The 25,204-nt window shown below is 44.3% G+C and overlaps 1 protein-coding gene across 1 annotated transcript in view; it reads left to right on the top strand.

The window, feature by feature from the left end:
* Positions 1-24,472, top strand: part of LOC144684619 (double C2-like domain-containing protein beta) — a 344,343-nt gene extending 319,871 nt beyond the window's left edge. The window contains exons 7-9 of the mRNA XM_078548630.1: positions 3,674-3,755; positions 14,273-14,369; positions 15,444-24,472. Of these exons, the coding sequence (XP_078404756.1) occupies positions 3,674-3,755; positions 14,273-14,369; positions 15,444-15,580 (316 nt within the window). The 3' untranslated portion in view covers positions 15,581-24,472. The remainder of the gene's footprint in view (positions 1-3,673; positions 3,756-14,272; positions 14,370-15,443) is intronic.
* The last annotated feature ends 732 nt before the right edge of the window (positions 24,473-25,204 follow it).

Genomic DNA, 25,204 nt, shown 5'->3' with positions numbered 1-25,204 from the left:
AGAGATCTGCCCGTGAGCCCCCCACTGAAAGTGATGTGGTGCTGCCTGTGTAGCCTGGTGCTCGTGACTGCTAGTGCTGCCTTAAGCAAGGTAGGTGAACAAACCTTGAAGCCCCGAGCAAAGTGCAGTTCTCCAGATGCCTGTCATTTATGTACAGTTGTGAAACACGTCGGCATGCAACTACGCCAAGGTGCCCGGCTGATGCAGCTTGGCGGAATGATTCCAGCGAGCAGGGCTTGTAATGTATTGAAATTAGGTTTCTGAAGTGCGACGGAAAGCCGGCCCGCCATTGATGGGTGGAGCAAACAATCGCAACCTGGTTTCACGCGTGAGACTGATTGTTGGCCTTCTTGCCATATCGTCCGTCCCCCCCCCTCGCCCGCCATGATGCCCTACGCCCAGTGTCAATGGGGCCAGAAAATTCTGGCCCTTGTGTCTTTTTTGTATGTCAAGAGGCTTTATCCAGGCCTCCTGCTTTCTCTACATACCTGCTGCGCTTCCCCACCACCCCCGTCAAAAAATGTGCCCACTTTATTCCGTCAGTGTGCTTCTCAAATTGACTCATTCCCACTTGGTGTTCATTTTCTCCAACAATTGTGCACTCCAATGCTGGGTTATTGAGTTTTGCTCATGCCATGAGGTATTGAAGGACCATTGTGATTGTCTGCAGATCTTTGTTGGTGCTACTAATGAAATGGCATTCTCGCGAAGCATGTTTTGAAAAGTTGCATGTTTTTTTAAATTCATTCGACATTCATGAAAACTATGTTTTTCTCCTGGGGTTTAATGTAGAAATGGGAATGCCAGGCTCATACTGAGGTAACCAATAACCCACTTGTGGTTGTTTTTTTTTAAGTGCTTTTGCAACTTTAAAATGCAGATTTGCAATATGCTGGGTGAGTGCCCTTTGATAAGAAATCAGCTCAACCTGAAAGCTGCAGGCAGGGTCAGGCTGCCTGCGTTCTTTCTGATTGTTTGCAGTTCATGCAAGTCAGAGCAAGTTCGTCCCTTTAACATAATCCATGGATGTTTGATCTATTTAAAACTTTACCCCCTGCTGCTGTGGTAATCCTGGCCAACTCCTTCCCATGTCGCTTGCTTTAACTCTCTGCTGGTTGCAATCCCTACCTTCTTGATAAGTGGCCCCAAGGTTTTCTGTTGAAGAGTCATACGGTCTCGAAACATTAGCTGTGTTCCTCTCCGCAGATGCTGCCAGACCTGCTGAGTTTTTCCAGGTATTTTTATTTTTGTTTTCCCAAGGTTTTCTGGCCTGCTGTCAATCCACAGATGACCAGGAGGAGCAATTGAGAGATGAGGACAATGGAATGGTAGTGGGGGTGGGGAGGAAAGAAGAGAGGAAGAAGCTGTAAGGAAAGAATGAGCGTGAACTGGAAAATAAAAGAGAGTGTTTGAGCCATATAGGGGGAAAGACAGTGATGGTGGGGAGCATGTTGCTAGACTGAAAAAAAAGAGACATGCAAAGACCAGCTGGCCCATCGAACGAACCCTTTTTTTGACAATGGTGTTACTTCTGCACACCAGCACCCTCACCTAACCAGGCAGCCACACAAACTCCTGGAAGAGCTGAAAGAAAACTTTCGCAAGTTTAGGAAGAAATCAAGGAAATTCGCCTTTGACTCCTGAAGGCAATCAGACACATTCCGAGGGATTATGGTAACTCTGAATTAGCTACTTATCTTCTATATGCAGATATTAAAGTCTGAATGCTTTCAGCCAATCTAGACTCAATGTTGCATACTGGCAAATTGCTCCAGAATCAACGACTCTCTGTGACCTTCTTAGCATCTCTCCTAACTCTATGCTTATTGTTCCCAGCCTTCTTTAGTACTGTCTGATTTGAATATATAGCCATTTGGACCGAGTTTAATCCTTTCATTAATTTAAAGGTCTCAATCTTATCTCTTTGAAGACTATACTTTTCTAAAGTCAAAAGTTTCAGCTCTCTAAACCTAAAATGGCAGCTGAGGGCCCTTAAACCAGGTATCAATCCAGTAATTGTGCTGTAAATCTTTTCTAGGGTCTGTATATTAGGGCACTAAAATTAGACAGATTATTATAAATATGGCTTGATCAAGACATTATACAGGGAAAGAATAATAGGGCTGAAATTGGTTTTGACAGAAGTGCAAACAGGTGAGAGCAAATGGGAACCCCACTTTTACACCATTTTCAATTTTCCTTTCCACTTTCAAAGCCAGGTCCTTCCTCCAATAAGCTGCCTTGGACCTGCACAGTGAACACATGCTTAGAGTTATCCTTGCCCAACTGCAATTCTCTTTATCTATATTTAAACATCTGCCAGACACCAGCCCATCCCCCACTCTATTTAAGCTCCTTAGACCCATACAAATCTTTATATTATACAATCACGGAGTGGTTACAACATAGAAGGAGGCCATTTGGCCCATCATGCCCTTGCCAGCTCAACTAGTCCCACTCCCTCATCTTTTCCCTGTGGCCCTGCAAATTTTGTGTCATGAACTTTCAGATGATTCATCTGATGCCTTCATCCAAATCATTAAAAAAGGTGGTGAAGAGCAATGGTCCGAACACTGATGCAAGTCTCAATGACCACTTCCCACTCAAATATTTAACTAGATTGGTGAGACTGGACCTCCTTTTCCAGAAGCCATGTTTAGAGATTTTGGAGGAAATTTTAACCTAAAGCTAGGTTCAAGTAGGGTAGGAGGCTCAAGTCTGAAAAGCCTGTTCCCTGGCCCCAACTGAGGCTGAAAGCTGGGTAGGTGACCAACCCACTACAAGGAAACAGGTTGGAATTTTAACTATAATAATGAGGTTGAGAGCCTCAATTTTTCAGCTTCAACTCTGGCTGAACAGGATTCCCGAGCATTGGAAGACCTGGAAGCTTCATCAAGGATTTGGCGGATTCAGGAGTTGAGTCCCTTTATACCTACCTCCTGGATCTAGGTGCTGAGGGGCTAATGCGATCAGACACCTCACTACTGACCTTCCCTATGAGGCCTCCAATCCCTCTACAAGGACTCCAAACACTCTTGGCCCCTGACCTTACCTCCAGGCCCCGCCTCCCACTACCACTGAGGTTGCCAACCTTCCTGGCATCAGTAGCACACACAGTTGACCCCCACCTCCCTTCCATCGACAGTCCCCTACTGCCCTACCCCTGATCAACCCCCCTCCATTTCCCCCTCGCCCACCTCATGTCAATTGACCTCCTCCACCACGGCATGGACTTTGCTGGCCCTGTGGTCTTCAATGAGTTGCTCCCATCCAATTGGAAGCTAAGTCTGCCAGTCAGGCTAGCTTTAGGACAGGGAACCAATAGGTGGCTCCACAGCATATGCGGGAATCCCAATTTCCAACAACTTTCTCACCCACCAACTCCTGGTGGGTCAATTAAGTAAAAGTTCAGCCTTGTGTGAACCAGGAGGGGGGAGAGAAAAATATTGTGAGCCAGAAGGATGGGAGCAATTAAATGTCAACAAAAGAAGGGAGGCAGTCCGAGATTGAGAATTAGAAAAGGAAGGATGACCAGTTAATCTGTTTTGGTAACAGTTGAGGGATGAATGTTGGCCAGGACACCAGTAGAATTTTCCTGCTCATTTTTGACAAGTATCATGAGACTTAACAACACTGCATTGCCACTTACTTTCTCAACATATATTTCTTCCAGATACTTGAAGCCCGACGCGGACAAGAAATCAAAGCATAAGACAGCTGTGAAAAAGAAAACGCTTAATCCAGAATTTAATGAGGTATTAATAGAAATTTTTTCTTTACATAATGGAGATAATGGTTTGTTTAGCTTAAAGAAAACAATTCCCAGAAAACCTCACCAAGAGTAACAAAGCAGTGACACATACATTGGAGCACAGTCATGCTGAAATGGAAAGCGCAATGCTTCCCCATAAAATATCCTTAATGTGCAGTGAACGGCTGAGTAAAGTAACACATTTTTCAGACAGAAAAGCAAAGGGCGGAAATTTCCATCCCGCTAGTGGCGGGAATCTTAGCAGGCGGGATCACACAATTTGGAGTAATTGTCTGTTTCCTGCCATCAGGAAATCAGTTTGTAATTTTGTTCTCCTGGCTTTCATGGTGGGTTAAAGGCGAATCAACCTTCCCGCTGGTCTAGGTTGGGAACCACATTTTCATTAATTTGCATCTCATGAATGTTCATTAAAAGGCCAACTTGCTGGAATCACATTCTTCCTCCAAATTCAGTGCCCTGCCAGCAGATAAGTCTGTTTCGTGTCTGTACATGACTGGCATGCACCTGGTGAGCTTCACTTCATCAATGACTTTGAGGTACGTATGTGCAGCCTTTGCCTACCTTTAAGAGGGTCACAATTTGGGTGCGTGTATCATCGGCAACTCCAAGGCTGGAAAAGTGAGGCAGGGCTTATGGGAGTAGGTGGTGGGGTTGCCCAGTGAAGGGAGAGAGTGTCTCAGAGGGTGGCGTCAGTAGTGTCGATGGTGGGATCCTGGTTGGGTAGGGGTGGCGTAGCTGTGAACTCGGGGGACTGGTGGGAGGAGGGAACAGTCACAGTCAGAGAGGGAAGTGGGATGTGGTACGGTGGCAGGTTCAGGGTGAGAGTCTGACAGGTGAAGGCATCATCAGGTGGGTCATTGAGGGGGAAAGGACACGTGGCTCAGATAGCAAGAAGGGCAAGGGTCAGGGCAAGCATGGGGATGGTAACGGGTGTTGGCTCTAAGAGGAGGAATGGCATGTGGCGGTGGATGGTTATGGGGTCCAGAGTAATGGGGGAGGGTCAAGGGTAACAGAAGTGAAATAAAACGGGATATTGGGTGGGTCTATGATGATGGTGGAAGTTGGTGAGTGATGGAGAGGGTAGAAGGTGGTGGAAAGTGTCTGGAAAGTTATGCTCACTATCTTTCCATTCGATATAAAATTGCGATGCCTCGAAATGGGAGGAGGGTCTTTTCAGGTAGGTGAAGTTTAAGTTCAGCATAATTGGCAACGAAAGGGACACCCTAATAATTGTGAGGCAACTGGATGTCAATAATTTTAAGTTGTGACCTTCTCTCTATGGTGAAGCCCACACAACAGCAGGTTTGCTCCCGACTCATGGGTCTCATAACATCGAGATCCCAGCAAGGTGTGGAGCTGCTGTTCATTCTGTGCCCTTTGCCACTGGCTGCAGTCAGAGGCAGGAATGAAGGGAGGGAGGGAGGTAGATGCCTTCATGGGGCACGGCTGGTGGAGGGCAGCCAACCAGCGACTCCAAACCTGACGTGGTTGGTCTTCTGTGCTGGAAAGGCAATGTTCTCTCTATAGAGTCTCAAGGTTAGTGGAGGCAAGCGGAAAAGTGTCCACATGAGGCTTCTTGCACATGGCTCCCATGGCATCTGGTCAAAGAGCATTGTCTCCATACGCACCTGTGTCGGAACAAGAGGAACATCCATCTCTGGTCCTCCAGGATGTCCTTTAAGTGGGAGGCATGAGATGGGGGTGCCATGTCTTGACAGAGGCCAGGCGAAGGACTTAGCACTTGTCTGCTGGCTTTGAGATAGAGGGAAACCTGTAAAGGATATGCTCACTAAACTTATCACTTCAATTTGTTCACACATCCACTGAGGCGTCAATGATGCAGGCTGCAGGCAACCCTGCCTTGGTAATGGCTCTTATCCAGTTGAGGGGATGGAGAGCTGTCGCCATTTGGCATAGGGCCATGAGAAGCAAGGTCCTGAGCAACAAGAGGCAGCAGAGTTTCTATAAGGTCAAGAGGCTAGCAAACATGACCATTGCAACAGCGTGCATTGGCCCAACCACGAGTGTTTCGCCGGCTGTGCTCTTGCCTAGAGATGAGCAAAAGGCAATGCTGAAGGTCTCCTCATATATCCCAGGATATGATTGCTCACATTTGCGAGTTTCTCCAGTATGACCTGCAGCCGTAAGGAGGAATAATGCGGAGCTCCTGGCCTGCAATGAATGAATGTCTGTCCGGGTGCCCTTTAGGTATGGCACCAGGACCTTTGACCCCATGGAGCAGGTGACTTCCTGCCCACCCTGCCATGAAATTTTGCCAAGCTGCTCACTCATGCATAATCATTGAGCTGTAAAGTGGAAGATCGTGTATGTTCACCCACCCCATTGTCCAGTGGGAAACATGCCGACTTCCCCACCCACCACCTGCACATAGTCTCCAGAACGGAAAATTCCACCCATAGAAGAAAAAGGGTAGGTCAATCCTCCTCATTTTCATGTAACAGGTAGACAGAGGACTGTGAACAATCTTTTCTTTGGGAAAGTGCATGTACAGAGACTTTGAGATTGAGGGAAATCTAATGTTTGCCCCTACCCAGTGACTCTTCTAGGAAGCATAAGTTTGGAAATCTGGTGGCTTGGTTGTGATGGTTCCGTGCTTGAACAACACAACAGCACATACTGTTAAGGGATGTACAACAACAACTTACATTTATATATCCCCTTTAATGTAATAAAACATCCCAAGGCACTTCACAGGAGCATTATAAAACAAAGTATGACGCCATGGGCGGAATTTTATGTATGACCTGCGGGTGGCGGGCCCCACATGTCAGCGCTTAAAATGTCGCGCGCTGATGTCAGGCGAGCGTCCCGTTGTCACCGCACGCCATCGCGATATTTAACTGGGCGGGCGCGTGATGAAGCACGACGCGCCCCCGCCATTAAGTAAAGAGCTTGTTAAGGCCCTTAGTTCAGCAATCGACACCGATTTTGAGGCGCCCGTGTGATCTTCGGCTCGGCGCAACGGGCAGGCGGGTAAGTGGCTTTTTAACAAACCTCATTCAAGGGCGAGATATGTGGGCTCAGAGGGGTTGTTAATGTTTTTTCTGAAGTATTTATTGCAGAAAGTGCTTTAAACTTGCCTGTGTGATTGTTAGCAGTTCAGATCGATTTCCAACAGTTTTCCCTGTACTTTGAAGCTTCAGCTCACCAGTCTGCAGACAGGAATCTTTATCGGGCCTGCAGCTTTCCAGAGGCCTCCATTTAGCCTGGGGGTATGGGTTCTGACATCTCCACTGGAGGCAGCTCCTCTGAGGAGGAAGGGAGGGATAGAATAAGGAGGAGGCCAGGAGTGGACAATCAGCCTCCAGGGGAGCCACCTTTGGGAGGCCAGGCACAAGGGGCGCAGGGCCAAGAGGTAGTCCAAGGTGGAAGGGGCCGCAGAATACGCCACTATCCTGCTGCCAGGGTATACAGGCAGAGAAGTAGCTACCTCAATATGTCTGAGGTGCAGTGCTGAAGGAGGCTCCAACTGTCAAGGGGGACAGTGAACTACATTTGTCAGATGATTGGCTCTGAGATCTCCCCTAACTGTGTGGGTCGACAGCCCATGCCAGCGGCTCTGAAGGTCACAGCTGCCCTCCACTTCTATGCATCTGGCTCCTTCCAGGGCTCGGTGGGTGATCTTTACGGTGTCTCCCAATCAGCTGTCCACAGGTTACAAGCAGGTTACAGACGCTCTGTTCAGACGTGCATTGACCTTCATCCACTTCTGCTGTGACAAGGCAAGTCAGGCACAGCGAGCCAGAGGCTTCGCAGCCATTGTTGGCTTCCCACGCGTCCAAGATGCAATAGACTGCACACGTGTGGCCATCAAGGCGCCCGCAGGTGAGCCCGGTGCCTTCGTCAACAGGAACGTGTAGATAGTGTGTGATCACAGGACGGAGATTCTGCAAGTTTGTGCAAGGTACCCAGGCAGCTCCCATGATGCCAACATCCTCAGACACTCCCAGGTGCTGGGACTCTTCAGTGCTCCGGCTCTGGATGGATGGCTGCTGGGTGACAAGGGCTAACCCCTCAGAAGGTGGCTCATGACGACTCTCCGCTATCCAGGAACAGAAGCTGAGCAGCGGTACAATAGGAGCCACGGCACCACAAGGGCTGTGGTGGAGAGAGCCATCGGTCTTCTCAAGATACGCTTCCATTGCCTGGACCACTCAGGGGGTGCACTCCAGTACCCTCCAGACTGCGTCTCTGTGATAGTGGTAGCATGCTGCATCCTGCACAATCTTGCGCTGGAAAGGGGGGATGCAGTTGACGATGAAAACCTTGACGCAGCGGATGAGGCTGCACATCATGAATCCAGCAGTGACTCAGAGGATGAGGAAGCACAGGGCAATGATGAGGGGCAGCACACCGACCCACTACTACACCAAGGAGGCAGGGACACTTTAATCCAATGAACCTTCAGCCAGCTCCACAAACATGGATCAGCAGGAACAGCATTGCCTGGCGCTTCCACATGTGGCAATTAGGTGCTACATCTTCCACCTCATCAGCTGCAACTAAGGGCTTAGTACAGAAACATCACTGTCCACTCAAACACTCATGATGTGTCTGTGAAACAGACAAATGCAGCACAAAGGAAACACCCTCAGCCATGGTCACAAATGTGGACTTTATAGCCACCAAAAAAATGAACAAACGTCGCTCTGACGTTGAGAATCAAACATTCCCTAATCTAAGGCCAACACAAAATCACCAGTGACAAACCCGTGGAGTGCCTAGCGTGCCTTATGCTTACGTTTGCGGGTGCCTTGTCTTGGTGAAGCCCCGTCGTTCGGAGTGGCTTGTGAGACAGCCTGCTGACTCTGCTGTCCTGCAGACCTCGATGACCTTGGCGGACGTCCTCTGGCCCGTGGAGCCTGTCCTGGCCCCGCCTGAGAGGGAGTGGCCAGTTCCAGAACTGGCATCTCCCCAGTTGTCGCATCCTCAACGGATGCAACGGTCACTGGCAGAGGGGCGGAGGAGTTGCTGCCCTCATCCGGAGCACCCTGAGAGGAGCCCGCAGCGACGACAGGCAGCTGCTGCGCCGACGTGAGGTCACATTGGACCTCCCTGCTCACCGCAGGTGGGTGGGCACTGAACTGGGACACTTGGTGCCCAGAACATCTCCCACATTGCCAATGACCTGGCAATTGACATTGCTGTGAGGGCTCGCAGGTCAGAGCGTAACCCAATCAGATGATTCTCAATCTGTTGGAAGCCCCTCTCCATGAGAGTCGCCAATCTCTCAATGGAGGAAGCCTGAAGCTCTGTCCTGAGGTTCATGCCATCATTAACTCTCTGCCTGGATTCTTCCACCACAGAGACCAAGTGAAGCACACTCTCATGCAATACTGCCAGATGCTCCCACGCACCCAGCCGCTTGTCCTGCAGCTGCTGTATGGCTGACATCTCCAGAGGCACATCATCACAGCCGGACTCAGCATGTGCCTGGTACCCTGCAGACCTCCAGCTGTTGGTGCCATCGGCACTCTCTGTCCGTGCCATCTCCTCCAGCGATTGTGAAGTGCCTTCTCCACTGTGCCCCGGGACACTAGCCAACGTTATAATCCCCACCAATGTGGTAGTCGCTGTGCTGGTGCCTGGTTCGCTGAAAGGACGTGACGCAAGTTGCAAATGATGCCCCTCAGGTGTGGAGGTGGTGCTCTGGACTTGTTCCTGGCGGCCATGCGGTGGTGATGCTGAAATTAACAACAAGGACAGTGCATCAGTCAGCGTTCAGTCAGTAACACCATTCATCCCTTTCCCCCCCTAGGCTCATAATGCACTCAACCTTCAAGAACCTAAGGAGACCAATATTGGTTGGGTGGTAAATAGTCAAGAGGAGGCCCAAACATTACACACGCATACAGACAGGCTGGTCAGATGGCCTAAGGAATGCCACATGGAATGTTATGTGGATAAGTGTGTGGCTAAGCACTTGGGCAAGACAAACAAGGTATGGGAATACATGAGTAATGGTAGGACTGTGGAAAGTCACGACGATTACAGGGACCTTGCTGGACAGACCCGGTAAGGTAGCAGAAGAGGAACATAAGGCGTTTAACAAGGTCAAAGCCAGACTTGCCTTTATTAGCCGAGGAATAGAATGTAGGAAAAGGGACGTCATGTTGCAAGTGCAGAAAACACTGTCGAAGCCACAGCTACAGTTCTGCATTCATTTGTGACCTGCGCTTCATGGGAGGGATGGCATTGGAGTGGGGGGAGTGCAGAGGTTCCTGACCTGGATGCATGCTGGCCTGGAGAGTTGGAGTTATGAGGAAACATTGCAAACACTTGCGACATTTGTCGTGGAGCACAGGAGATTGACGGGTCACATTATTGACCTTCATGCCGTTATGAGGAGCATAGAACGGGTCTACAGAAGGCAACATTTCCCCTTGGCGCAGGGATGACTAACGTGGTGGCATTTATTTGAGTGCCATGAGGTTGACAGGTGAGGTGCTGAGGACCTTTTGGACAGAGTAATGTGGGACGCACTGGCTGAAAGGGTGGTGGAGGTACAAACCCTCCTAAGATGCAATAAGTCTTTGGATGTGCAGCAGCGATACCATGGCATGTTAGGCCATGGGGATAGTGGTCACAAATGGGATAAGGCGACTTTGGAAGGTGCTAGAGACGCGCACGTATCCTCAAGGGGCCGAGGGACCTTTGTGTATGACCCACACGTCTGACTGTATCAGTCTGTGAATGAGCAGTGTTGCTGCATTAACGATTGCAGCAATCATCAGTGCTTTGGATGGTGGGGAGACAGAGTGGATGGGACTGTGGGCCTCAAATACTTGGCCGCTGCACCCCAGCCTCACCGACACCTGCTGACCTGGCCGCTTGCCTCCTCCCCAGCTCCATGGCCTGCTCCTCATATGTGGTTACGTGTTGCAGCACGGCGTGCCCACCACCAGTGCGCAAACACTCCCGGCTATTGTGCTTTGTTTTTGCCTGCAGAACGGAGAAGAGCATTTATTGGGGCTGATCGCTCATGTACTCTGCACGCGCACGCCGCACCTCAACCACAGTGGCCCATCTGAGGCCTCCAGCGGCTCCTGTCCACACTACTGGTGATCAGTCCCCAGAAGATAATACAGCTGCTCCCAACCCCCTCCCCCAACAGCCACCTTGGACACATTCGGCATCCATCACTTTCAATAACACACGGGTCTTAACGCCCATGGCAAGGAGACGCAACTAGGTGTGGCGCCGAGGTCAGCAGATGGCTCTTGGCCACGACACCTTGAGGCTCCCTTCCACCATCCCATCACCATCAATAAGACATGTGTTGGAGCTCTGAGTTTGTGCCTAGCTGCCTCTCCTGCAATTGCCCCCAGACTACTCAAATGCGACAAACACCAACATATGCTGTGGGGAGAACCCATCTTCTCCTCAACGACTAAGGCTGATGTAAGCATGGTCACTATCTGTTTGCCCACCCAGCGTGCGCCAAATGCCCAATGCAATAACGACGTGAGGGGGTGGGGGGGCCTCAGAGACTAAGGCTTCCTGCTGGGTTAAATGGCCAAGGCTGACATGGTACTCACCCTTCCAGAGTGCAACAAATCGTGGAAACGCTTGCAGCATTGTGTTCCTGTGCGCCGCACAGCATCTTGAGAGCTCACTACCTCTGCCACCTCCTGCCACGCCTGCTTGGCAACGTGGGGGGCCCTCCTCCTCCCATCCTCGGGAAACAGCACCTCCCGATGATGTGACACCTCTTCGAGGAGGGCAGCAAGGCAGGCATCAGAGAACCGAGGGGCACATTGGCCCCCCGCTGGCCTACCCTGCAGTCTGCCCCCCTCCTCCTCTGCCCTGCCCTCCTCTAGAGCCCGCTGTGCAGACTGATCGCTGGCCATTGTGAACAGCCTAAAGGAGGCTGCCTGGCCTTTCTTTATGCAGACTGCCGGTTCCCCATTGGAACCTGCGGTCTGTACCCGCCCGCCGCACATTTGAAATGCCCACTGTACAAGGGAGTCTACAACGCGCTGGGCGTAATTGGCCCGCCCACGCAAAATGGCGTCACACCCCGTTTCGCCAGCGGAGATTGGCTACGCGCCTGCCGCCGATTGGGTTGGGCCCACCGCCCGACAAACATAAAACTCTGTCCCATGTCAATGAGGAGATATTAAGTCAGATGATCGAAAGCTTGGTCAAAGTGGTAGGTTTTAAATATTGTCTTAAAGGAGGAAAGCGAGACAAAGAGATGGGGAGGTTTCGGGAGGATATTCCAGAGCTTGAGGCCTAGGCAACTGAACGCAAGGCCACCAGTGGTGGAGCGATTAAAATCAGGGATGCATAAGAGGCCAGAATATTTTGGAAGTTTGGCACTGGAAGAAATTGCAGAGATTGGGAGGGGTGAGGCCCATAGAGGGATTTGAAAACAAAGATGAGAATTTTAAAATCTAAACAGTACTTGACTGGGAGTCAATGTAGATTGGCGAGCGCAGGGATCATAGGGGAATGGGACATGGTGCAAGTTAAATTATAGGCAGCAAAGTTTTGGAGCACCTCAAGTTTACAGAGGGTAGAATATGGGAGACCAGCCAGGAGTGCATTTAAATAGCCAATGTACATGAAGAATGACCACTTAGGGAAGGGCTGCTGGCTCGTGTGGGATAGCATCCATTACAATTCACAACAATTAAGGAAGGGAGGCAGCAAAATGGACCAAAATTGGATAAAATTCAATTTGAGAAGTAACAAACAAGATTGCATGGTGCAATTGTGTAAATATTTCCATCTGCCCTTTGAATATTTTTTACCACAAACCTTAGTTGGTGTTTAGATTTTAAAATTCTCATCTTTGTTTTCAAATCCCTCTATGGGCCTCACCCCTCCCAATCTCTGCAATTTCTTCCAGTGCCAAACTTCCAAAATATTCTGGCCTCTTATGCATCCCTGATTTTAATCGCTCCACCACTGGTGGCCTTGCGTTCAGTTGCCTAGGCCTCGAGCTCTGGAATATCCTCCCCTTAGTTGTGGTAGCAATGTTAGACGCAGAGTTAAACCTCCTTATAATCTGCCACAACAATGGGATCAATTGTCATCTTGGGCCTTAGTTGGGAAATGCAATTGAGGTCAGTTCTGTTGGATTTCCAGTGTTTCTGGACCCCGCTCTATCTCCCAGTCAGGTCTGGGGACGTTGGTAGAATCTTTTGCTCAAAGCAGGTGGGAGCTTCATCATCCTATGGAAAAGAGATGGGCAAGGTCAGCTTGACATTTTCCAAACCATGGGAAAGCATGACACCAAATCCCCAGCACACCCATTAAAACGTGGTGTAAAAGAGGCCTCAGATGGACCTGTAGGGAGGAAGTTCTTTAAAGACCCAAAACTTCCATAGTAAGTGAATAGGGGCTTTCAAATATCCTTCTTGGATTTATTTTTCAAATGACTTAATGATTTGTGCCCCAGGACACTATGAAATCTTACTGTTAGAAGAATTCCTTTCACCCCTTGATAGTTATATCATTGATTTTGAATAGCGCTGTGATCACCATGATCTGAGCATGCCCAAGGGCCAGTGTGATGCTATTTTTTTATCAAGATGGAAGTTTAATTTTGTAGTGACTGTAGCTTTAAGACTTATTGTACTCTGTAGTATCACATGACAGTGTGAATGAATCAGTCCGAAGCGCGGGGAACCTTAGGGATGGAGTTTGTGTCTAGTTATGTTTCTTGATGGAAGCATGTAACTGCTGTCAAAGCCCTGTAAATAAAGTTCGCTGTTTCTCGTGAGAAACCTGTCTGGAAAATCAAGTCTATAGCAGAATTTAATTACCGTATTGGAGCATTAGCAGGTGAAGTTTCAGAACTTTTGTGAAGTTAATTTGGAATAATGCCTTTTGATCAGCTCCTGTAGTTTGGAAGAACTCATTTATACTCCAAGTTGATAAAAGCTAATAAGTATGCATCAATTTTCATAATTTAATTGAGCCATGTTAAAAAGGTTAAGTTTATTGCATCTGTAAATCAGCATTGCGCTGTTGGAGACTGTACAGTCCATTGCACAATGTTCTATTTAATCGCAAGTTCTTATGATTGATTTCCCTTCCATGAATACTTAAATGTATATTAATTATAATTAGCAAACTGCAGATAAAACGATCCAATATTATTCCACAGGAGTGATAAGCAGATAATTTGAATGCTTCTATCTTGCAACAAATTGATGAGAAAATACACAGAACATCTGATTTGTATTTTAAAGAAGCTTAAACTAGAGGGTTATTAAATTTTCATTAGTCTTATGGTCGAGTCAACAAAAGACTAAGGGTTAGATTTCCAAATTCACCAATACCTGGTGAGGTGGTTCCTCCACCCGACTTTCAGTCTATTTGAATGAAAATTGTCAGGTCATAGAAAAGAGGAATGAGCTGCTCAGCCCAGTTATCAACCAGATGGTCACAATGAGAGAATAACCGTGAATTTCAATCAGGATAATGAGCATAAGATTAGAAACTCATATCTTTTGTTTTTAAATATAGGAATTTTGCTATGAAATCAAGCAAGCTGATTTGGCAAAAAAAACTCTGGAAGTAACTGTTTGGGATTATGATATTGGAAAATCAAATGACTTCATTGGTAAGTGAATTTGACTAAGTATTTTAGTAACTTTTTAAATAAAAAAAAATTTACAAGTTTAAGATGTTGGGTTGAAGACAACATGTCCAATTAAAATTTTGGTGAGGCGACTCTCCATTCAACTCATCTACTTTAGTTTTGTAATCATCATTCTCCCTTAAACGTTTCTACTCCAGACATATCTTAGATATTTGTTTTGATACTTTTTTTGTGCAGTGCCTTCCTTCCTTCCCCTGTATCACTGTGCAGGAGCACAAGGATTTGCACAAGTAGTTGAATGCCATATTTGTGTGTCTAATACTATTAGTCCATTGATTTAGATCCTTGTAATACATGCTTTATGTACAAGTAATTTGTAGATTTTCTGCTGGGTAGCAAAATAGATTTCTGCAATTAGTTTCCTAAGTTAACAATACCCGCTTCCTATACTTATTACTGAAATCTCTGTAATGCATAGGTGACTCTTATTCTACTCCAGAGAACCCATGTGGTGAAGGATATAACTGGAGTCAATCTTTAAATAAGTTTTAAAAATTTTATTTCCAGAGATGTACATTACAAACATGCACTTCTGAACATCACAGCCACAGTTTTAGTCTGTTCCTATTCATAGGAGCATTATGAGTTGAATTGGATTAATTGAATCCCCAATTAGTGTCCACCACTTGAATACAATTAAGCACAATTAATAAACTGTTAGCTCTGCAGAGGTACTGAACAATGCTGCTGGAACCTATGCAAGACATATTAAAACTAAACATTCTGAATTATTAATGCAAAATATTAACTACATAATCTGAAAAATGTCTTTTGATGACTGTACCTTTGTGGATTGCAATGTCATTTTATATCCATTTCGTAAATGGGGAATGGAATCATTTTGCTTTATTCTAAGATTGTGATGACGTGGATTTTGAATCCTGTATATTTTTCCATTTCAACCTCCTCTTATCACTAGATATTCAATTAGCCTGTTTTTCCGTTTCTTGCCAAAAAGAAAGCTGCATCATTTTGAATTGTTTATTTTCTAGTTCGCAAAAAATAGATAACAACCCTTACAAATGTTCTGTTTAGGTGGCGTGACGCTTGGAATTAATGCCAAAGGTGAACGTTTAAAGCACTGGTTTGACTGTCTGAAGAGCAAGGACAAGAAAATTGAGCGCTGGCACACATTGACCAATGAACTCCCAGGATCTATTCTCAGTGATTGATGGCAGATGTCCATTGAGAATCCTGCTCTGCAACTCAGCACATGACAAGTGAGGTTCTCTCCAAGAGCAGACATAAACAACTGTCGCAGAAAAGTTGGGCCTTTTGCACTTTTCGTTTCAGAACCAACACTCTCTAGGCCTCTTCACGGATACCTAACTTTGCCTGGTAATCTTGTGGCTTACATATTGGCTTATGTACATGTTTACATGCATTTGTGTATCTGAGCACTTGGGATAAATATCAGAGCTGTACCTTTGGATGACTTTTTATAATTAGTGTAACACCAGGAATTATCCATTTTTGATGATTGATACTTTTAGTGACCCAGGCCAAGCAAATTATTTACTGTTTTTGGGATGTTTAATTTTTATTACTACAAAAGTGAAAATGTCTGAAGTATTTAAATATAGATATCCTCTCTATTGCAGAATTGAACCAGTTCTAAAAGGAGTATCACAAAGTAATGGGTTCTCTCCTGCATTTAGTATTATTTTGAAGAAATGAAGTACTTTTGATACAGTACTGGAGTATGATGGCCATAATGGTGGCCAATTTTCCAGGGGCTTTAATTACTTTATTGAAAGCTAATCTGTTTTAGGTAAAGCTTGTCAATATTCCAAAAAAAACAATTTGTCAAGTTTAAAAGGAAGCTGAAAATGGCACTCACAAAATAAATGTAGCATGGTTCATATTTTAATTGTTGTATTTTCGTCACTAGAATTTGAACAGAAGGCCTAGGCTTTTAAAGGACTAGGTTTTGATCAAGTGCTGGGAGTGAATAATTCTCTATTGTTCCATAACTCAACTTTTCACTATTAATGGGTCACTTCAATGAATCTTACTTCCAGTGGAAATCCACAACACAAGACTGCTTTCAGTTACCATTTGTAGCACTGTAACTTCTTTGTTGAATATGCAGAGACGGGAAATGTCAGGGCGTAGCAAAGTAGTTAACAGCTCACCATCTGATATTCAAAGGGCTATGGTAAAGGAGTGAGGGAGTGGGATGAATTGGATCGCTCCTTTCAAAGAGCCAGCAGAGGTATGACAGGCTGAGTGGCTCCCTTCTGTGCTGTACAATTCCATGATTTTGGTTCACTAAATCTTTATGATTTTATCAGTTTAATCCCTCTTCTCCACCTCATGGCTGAGAAAATATTCTTCCCTTGCACTCCTCTCCTAGATCATGTCTGCAGGGTTGGAAGATTTGCTCTGAGTTTGAGGTGTAGGCTGTATGTTTGGCTCAATGCTTCCTTGTAATGACACTCATCTGTGCTGTTCCTAAGGCACAAGATCCAAAGACAGAATATTGCCACCTATCTCAAACTTTGTTTGCTGTGGGTCTGGAATCACATGTAGGCCAGACCAGGTAAGGATGGCGGACCACTAAAGGACATTAATGAACCAGAAGGGTTTTTACAACAGTTGATGATTATTTCAATTCCAGATTTTATTAATTTAATTTAAATTCCACCAGCTACCATGGTGGGATTTGAACCTATGTTCCCCAGAGCATTAGCCTAGGACTCCACATTACTAGGCCAGTGACATTACCATTACACCACCACCTCCCCATGCTAGACAGATGTAGCTCAAAAACAACAGCATCCAAAAAGCTAACACAACCTCACAAAAGGCAGGCCAAGAATACATAGCCAAAAAATAATTCATCTTTATAAAATACTTTCATCTCCTTAGGCTATCTCATTGCACTTCACATCCAATGAATTATTTCTGAACTGCCACCTACACTGTTATATAAAACATTTGATTTATTTTCCAGTAGCAGTTTTGGACACTTCTAGAAAACCTTGATTTTTAATGCTTCATTTGATGGATTTGCTGACATTTTGGCTTTTTGCTGTGCTCTGCCTTCCAAGCCCAAAATAATTATAAATAAGGATCACCTACATTTTAGTAAGAAAATCAAAGTGGTTATTGGGCTTTACAGGAAGCCATGACTCTAACCCCAGATCATCATATGAATTTGTGAACTGAAATAACTCGAAACTTTCTGCATTTGCAAGACGTCTATCCCTGTCCATGACCGCCCAGTATTAGATACATGATTACATCAATTGTGGGTGTGCTGATTAATTATTTGAAATAAAAATCTTCATTTTTACTAACTGCAGAAAGGAAAAACATGAGCTTGTATCTTTGAATCAAAACTTAGAACAGAACTCTGATAACCAGTTACACCCAAAAATGAACCCACCTTTGCCCCTTTTAGATGCTGCTGTGTATTTCAAACAATTTTTGATATATGCCTACACAAGCTCCTATTCCCAAAGAAATCTATGCGAATACCTGAATAACCACAATGTGGCTTCCTTAATTGAGCCTCCTCACAGTAGGTCATGCATTTAGTGCAATTTAATGAAAGAGGGAGAACAACAGCTGGCATAACCTAATTGAAAAGCAGAATACTGCAGATGCTGGAAATCTGAACTATAAACAGAAAATGCCGGAAATACTCAGGTCAGGCAGCATCTGTGGACGGAGAAACAGATTTAACGTTTCAGGTCGATGACCTTTCATCAGAAATGAGAAAAGCTAGAGGTGAAATAGGTTATGAGCAAGGAGCAAGGACAAAAGGAAAGTCTTTGACAGGATGGAAGACAGGAGAGATTGAATGGCAGAAGAGTTAGGCTTACAGAACTGAAGGGAGTGGTGATGGGACAAAAAAAAGAAACAAAATATGTGCCTAAAGCACGCGTGCTGCTGTCAGAAAGCAAAAGTAAGAAAAAAATAAAACATGCAAAGGAAACAAGTTGGTTTATGGTCTGAAATTGTTGAAGTCAATGTGGAGTCCAGAAGGCCATAAAGAGCCTAAACGAAAGATATGGGGCTGTTTCTCGAGCTTACATTGAACCTCACTGGAACATTGCAGGAGGCCAAGGATAGAGATGTTAGTGTGAGAGCAAGGTGAAGAATTAAAATGACAGGTCACTGGTCCCTTGGACTGGATGGAGGTGTTCTGCAAACTAGTCACCCAATCTATGTTTGGTCTCCCCATTGTGAGCAGCAAATACAGTATAATAAATTGAAAGAAGTACATGTAAGTAGCTGCCTCACCTTGAAGGAGTATTTGGGGCCTTCGACACTGAGGAAAGAGGAGGTTAAAAGGCAGGTGTTACTTCTCCTACATTTGCATGGAAAGGTGCCATGGGTGGGGGTTGGGTTGTTGGGATGATTGTGGGGTGAATCAGGGTATGACATAAGGAACAGTCCCTTCAGAATGCTGAAAAGCGATAGCAGCACACTTGCTCTTGGCACATATTTTGTTTCTCTGTTTCTTTTCTTGCCCCATCTCCATTCCCTTTGGTCCTGTAAGACTAACTCTTCTGTCATTCAGTCTCCTGTCTTCCACCCTATCACAGACCTTCCTCTGTCTTTGTCTCACCCACTCCTTGTTCAAAATCTATTACATCTCTTACTTTATAAAGGTCATCCTTCTTGCAGGCAGATTGCAGTTTTGATCTATTGGGATGACTCCATGGAATGGAATCCTTGCAACCATCTCATGCAACATCACCTCCACTTCAGCAGCCATTGACCAAGGGTTGAGTGCTGGTCTGTTCCATATTTGGTTACAGTCTCATACAGCACTTTGGCTGCATATCACTTCACATTTGCTTGCAAATTATTCTTTTGGTAGTTCAGCCTTGGAAAATACTGCTAATGTCTGAATATGCATTTTGAGGCTCAACAAAGTGTTCAGAAATTTCACCTTTAACCATCATCATTCCTTTGCAATTTCTCATTCCCACCATTAGCGGCTGCCTTTCCCATCAAACCTAGTGCAATGTATAATCAGCGTACCCTAGAGAATTCATTGCTGTTAGCATTTTGCTAATTGTAATCATAAATGATTAATATATGGATTTGCACCAGTTGTTAACAATTTAGAACTGAGGGACAACAGTAGATGAAAATTAGCCCAACTTCCTTCCTAAAGGGTAAAATATAAAGCTGCGTCTTGTTGGATGCACGGAGAATAACATTAAAATTCCGGGCAATCTATCTCAGGAAAAAAAAAAGAGAATGCATCTGGCATTAACATGACTCTTAACCGTTGCAGCCCCAAACAAAAAATTCTGCCTTATGATTTAAAACATTATTAGAAGAAGCAAAATAATTGATATCAGGAAACTAAACCTGAAGCTGCAGTTGCTATCTGAAGGGTCTCAAGTTCCTGCGCTGATTTCCATTAGTGAAAGGAGCTGGGGGAGCAGGGGAAAGAATACTCTAGAAATCTTTCAATATCACAACTGGTACACTTCAGGATTAAGTTTTAAATAAATCCAATAGTCACTACAATTACAGGCAATTAATAAAGTACACGCATTCTCATAAACCCAAAACTTGTCTTTAAAACAGTTGGTAGAATTGACAATGAACCAATTCAGTTTAATAATTTATTGCTTTCTTCCTTGTGAACTGCTAGCACCAAAAATACTTTACCCTTACAGGTGGTGACAATACACTACATTAAAACTGAAAAAAGTAATTCACAGCATTAAGATGAAAGCAAAATACTGCGGATGCTGGAAATCTGAAACAAAAGCAGAAAATGCTGGAAAAACTCAGCAGCTCTAGCAGCATCTGTGGAGAGAGAAACAGAGTTTAAAGTTCTGAGTTTGTATGACCCGAAGTTTTCCAACATATTCTGTTTTTGTTTTAATTCACATCATTGACCAATTAATGGTTCACATCTGTGCCTCTTTCATTCCCTTGAATAAAACACACTCACATATCTCACTTGCAGGGTCTTGGGTCTTGGTTCTTCTGTGATGGTAATTGAACGTGAAAATGCAGCAATCTTTCCGACTCTACCATTGGAATACTAGGGCCATATCAAATTATTGGTCAGAAAGAATGGTAATCACTTGAATTTAATTTAATTTCAAGAGATCTCTGTTGAATGCATTGTGTTTGTGCAGCATTAATAATTGTTGCACTCCTTGTAATTAAAAATGTATGGCTATTTAAAGTGCTATGATACATACTGCTCAGCATTTAAAGCTAACTAAATGTATACAAGATAAAACATTACAGAATATGAAATTTTTGAGGTCTCATTTAAAACTCACATCACAAAACCTTAAGTGTCAAAAATGATATTTAAATATTTGGACTTTTATATACTACCTACTTGCGCAATTAATAATAACAAAACCATGTTGAATGTGCAAAAATCGGTTTGAAGATGAATTCTTTATGCTTTTTAAGAATCTGAATTTTGTATGGATTTCACTTATTGTGCATGAAGCTTGTTTGGCTGCTATTATTGTACTAACTTGCAATGCAACAAGCAAGAAACATTCCAGTTTGAAAATATTTTGTGGGTTATTAAGACCAATAACATGTTTAGAGTAATACTCGCAACATTACATCCTGCATGAAATGTTAACATCCTTATGCCCTTAAAATGTTTGGCAGTTAATCATATATTTTCTGTAAATGAGCCTTGCACTACAGGTTATTGTTCTATAATACACATATCTACTTTGTTGATAATCAGCCAACCTTCCTTAAAGAGGAAGAGATATATGTTATGCCAAAGGTTCATTTTAACACTCTTTACTATCTGTGACACATAGTTCCTTGACTGACTTCAATTCAACTAGTCAGTTTAACCTTGTGTGGAACAGTTGACCATGTGATGCAATAACAAAACAAGGACTTGCATTTACCCTCTATTGTCCTGTGGTGCATTGCATCCTTTTAAAAAATATTAAAATAAATGTCATTACTGATCATTATTAATAAGGCATTTCAAATAAAACTAAATAATTAAACTATACTTTATTATTTCTTTCCATGTCGCTTACAATGGAATAGGATTATAGGATACCAACGCTTTGAACAGAGTTTACTGTGCTTTGTTTCCTCATGTTATAAGTACAAATTCTGGTAGAATGTAGTCCAGAATTTAAAAGCCAACTGGTAATCATTATCGTCAGTACAGGTTAGCTTTTTTTTAGCAAAATTCAAGGGTTGATCTAAATTAAATATTATTTTCAGAATTTTTGATGGAAAAACTTAATCTCCTATAAGAACACAATAAATAGACCAAAGAATACAGCAAAAGGTTTTTGTGTTCTTTTTAGGTAAGTTCTGCTTTTAAAATGTCTTGGTTAATTTTTAATTTCAGCCTTTGAAGTTAATAGCTAGCCCTAAAGTCTTTTTACTTTGAATTGACAATTTATATTTATAAAGTGACTTAACGTAAAGAAACACCCCAAGGAGCTTCACAAGAGCATTATTAAACAAAGTATGATGCCAAGCAAAATAATGAGATATTAGGTCACATGACCAAAAACTTGGTCAAAGAGGTAGGCTTTAAGGAGCATCTTAAAGGAGGAAAGCTAGGTAGAGACAGAGAGGTGCAGAGAGGGAATTTCGGAGCTTAAGGCCTGGACAACTGAAGTCGTGGCCATCAATGGTGGAGTGGTTAAAATTGGGGGTGTTCAAGGGACCTAAATTAGATGAGTACAGATATCTTGGGAAGGTTGTGGAACTGGTGAAGATTACAGGAATAAGAAGGGATGAGGCCATGGAGAGATTTGAAAACAATGGTGAGAACTTTAAAATCAAAACATTGCTTGAACGGGAGCCAATGCTGGCCAGCAAACACAGGGCTGATTGGTGAACTGGACTAGGTGAGAGGTAAGATGCAGACAGCAGAGCTTTGGATAACCTCAAGTTTAGGGAGTGTAGAAGGTGGGAGGTGAATCAGGAGTGTGAGGGAATAGTCAAGTCTACACTTAACCAAGTCATGAATGATTGATCCAACAGAAGATTAGCTGAGACAGGTGTGAAATTGGACAATTTTACGGAGGTGGAAATAGGCAGTCTTAGTGATGGTGCAAATATGTGGTCAAATATATATATAGAGAGAGATACAATACAGTTTTAAAAAATATAATCTAATTGATTTTTTTTAACTTCTTTCATGGGAAGTGAGCATCACAAGTAAGACTAGCATTTATTGCCCATCCCTGATTGCCCTGGAGAAGGTGGTGGTGAGCTGCCTTCTTGAACCGCTGCAGTCCATCTGGTGTAGGTGCACCCATGGTGCTGTTAGTGAGCGAGTTCTAAATTTTTGACCCAATGGTTGTGAAGGAACGGCTATATAGTTCCAAGTCAGGATGGTGTATGTCTTGGAGGAAATCTTGCAGGTGGTGGTTTTCCCATGCATCAACTGCTCTGGTCCTTCTAGGCGGTAAAGGGTGCAGGACTGGAAGGTACTGTTGAAGGACCATTGACAAGTTGGTACAGTGCATCTTGTAGATGGTACACACTGCAGCTACTGTGTGTTGGTGGTGGAGGGAGTGAATGTTTAAGGTGATGGATGGGGGTGCTGATCAAGCCAACTACATTGTCTTGGATGTTGTTGAGCTTCTTGAATGTTTTTGGAGCTGTACTCATCCAGGCGAGTGGAGAGTACTCACACTCTTAATTTGTACACTGTTGACATGGACAGACTTTGGGGAGTCAGGAGGTTAATTACTCGCTGCAGAATTCCCAGCATCTGATCTACTTGTGTAATCATAGTATTTATATGGCTGGCCCAGTTAAGTTTCTAGTCAATAGTAACTGTAATGTTCAGTTGTTCTGTGTTTGACTATGTGAGTCCGCGAATTGACCTATGCTCACTGTGCTTGATTGGTTAGGCCTGCTTGTGGACTCAGATAAGTAAACAGACAACAGAGAAACTGCTACAAGTTAAGGGCTGATGCGGTATAGACATTTTAAAATATTGAAAAAAAGAAACACTGTAAATAAAGTTCCTGAATACTTAGAAAGCAGTATAAAGTCCACATTGCTTTGAGGCTAATCAAATATACAACAATAACCCCCAGAATATTGATGGTGGGGGAGTAAGAGATAATGCTGTTGAATGTCAAGGGAAGATGGTTAGATTCTCTATTATCGGAGATGGCCATTGCCTGAAACTTGTGTGGTGTGAATACTTGCCACTTATCAGTCCAAGCATGAACATTGTTCAGCTGGTCATGTTGCTTCAGTTTCAAAGGATGTTACTAAACATTGCAATCATAAGTGAACATCCCGACTTATGAACTTATGACGGAGGGAAGGGCATTGATGAAGCAGCTGAAGATGGCTGGGCCCAGGACACTACCCTGAGGAATTCCTGCAACAATGTCCTGGGGCTGAGATGATTGACCTCCAACAACCCCAATCATCTTCCTTTGTGCTAGGAATGACTCCAACCAGCAGAGAGTTTTCTACCTGATTCCCATTGACTTCAATTTTGCTAGGGCTCCATGATGCCACGCTCAGTCAAATGCTGCCTTGATGTCAAGGGCAGTCATTCATACCTCAACTCTTGAATTCACCTCTTTTGTCCACATTTGAACCAATGTTGTAATGAGATCTAGAGCCAAGTAGCCCAGGCGGAAACCAAACTGAGCAACGGTGGCCAGGTTATTGCTGTATAAATGCTGCTTAATAGCGTTTACTTCCAAGTGCTTCTTCCAAGTGGTTTTCAACTTGAGCACTGATTCATGTCAATTACACCTTCCATCACTTTGCTGATGATTAAGATAGGCTGACAGGGTGGTAATTAGCTGGATTGCATTTGTCCTGCCTTTTGTGGACAATGCATATCTGGGTAATTTTTCATATTGTCAGGCAGATACCAATGCTGTAACCGTACTGACACAGCTAGGCTATGGTGAAGCAAGTTCTGGAGCACAAGTCTTCAGTATGATAGCTGAGATATTGTCAGGGCCCACAGCCTTTGCTCTATCCAGCACCTTCAGCCAGTTCTTGATATCAAGTGGAGTGAATCAAATTGGCTGAAGTCTGGCATCTGTGATGTGGGAATCTCAGGCAGAGGCCGAGATGGATCATCCACTTGGCAATTCTGGCTGAAGATTGGTGCAAATGCTTCAGCCTTATCTTTTGCACCGATGTGCCAGGCACCCCCATCATTGAGGATGGGGTGTTTGTTGGGCCGCCTCCTCCAATTAGTTGTTTAATTGTCCACCACTATTCATTACTGGATGTTGTAGGACTGCAGAGCTTTGATCTGATCCATTGGTTCTGGCATTGCTTACCTCTATCCATCGCATGCTGCCTTCACTGATTAGTATGCAAATAGTCTTGTGTTGCATCTTCATCAGGTTGGCATCTTATTTTTAGGTATGCATGGTGCTGCTCCAGGCATACTCTCCTTGCACTCCTCATTGAAGTCTTCGTAAAAGCAGGGTTCATCCCCTGGCTTAATGATAATGCTGGAGTGAGAGATATGCAGGGCCATGAGGTTATAGATTGTGGCTGAATACAATTTTGTTGCTCATGGCCCACAGAGCCTAATGAGTACCCTGTTTTGAGCTGCTAAATTTGCTCTACATGTAGCCCATTTAGCATGGTGGTAGTGCCACACAACACAATGGAGGGTATCCTCAGTGTAAAGGCAGGTCTTTGCCTCTGCAAGTCCTGTGCACTGGTCACAACTATCAATTCTGTCATGGATTCATCTGCATCCATGATTGGTGAGGATGACGTCAAGTAATTTTTTTCCTCTCTCATTGATTCCCTCACTGCCTACCGCAGGCCCAGTCTGTCAGTATGTCCATCTGGACTCG

Source organism: Cetorhinus maximus, chromosome 9 (assembly GCF_964194155.1).
Source record: "Cetorhinus maximus chromosome 9, sCetMax3.hap1.1, whole genome shotgun sequence".
NCBI classification, from domain to species: domain Eukaryota; kingdom Metazoa; phylum Chordata; class Chondrichthyes; order Lamniformes; family Cetorhinidae; genus Cetorhinus; species Cetorhinus maximus.
Note: the sequence above shows the minus strand (reverse complement) of the source record. Positions and strands in the feature narration are given on the sequence as shown.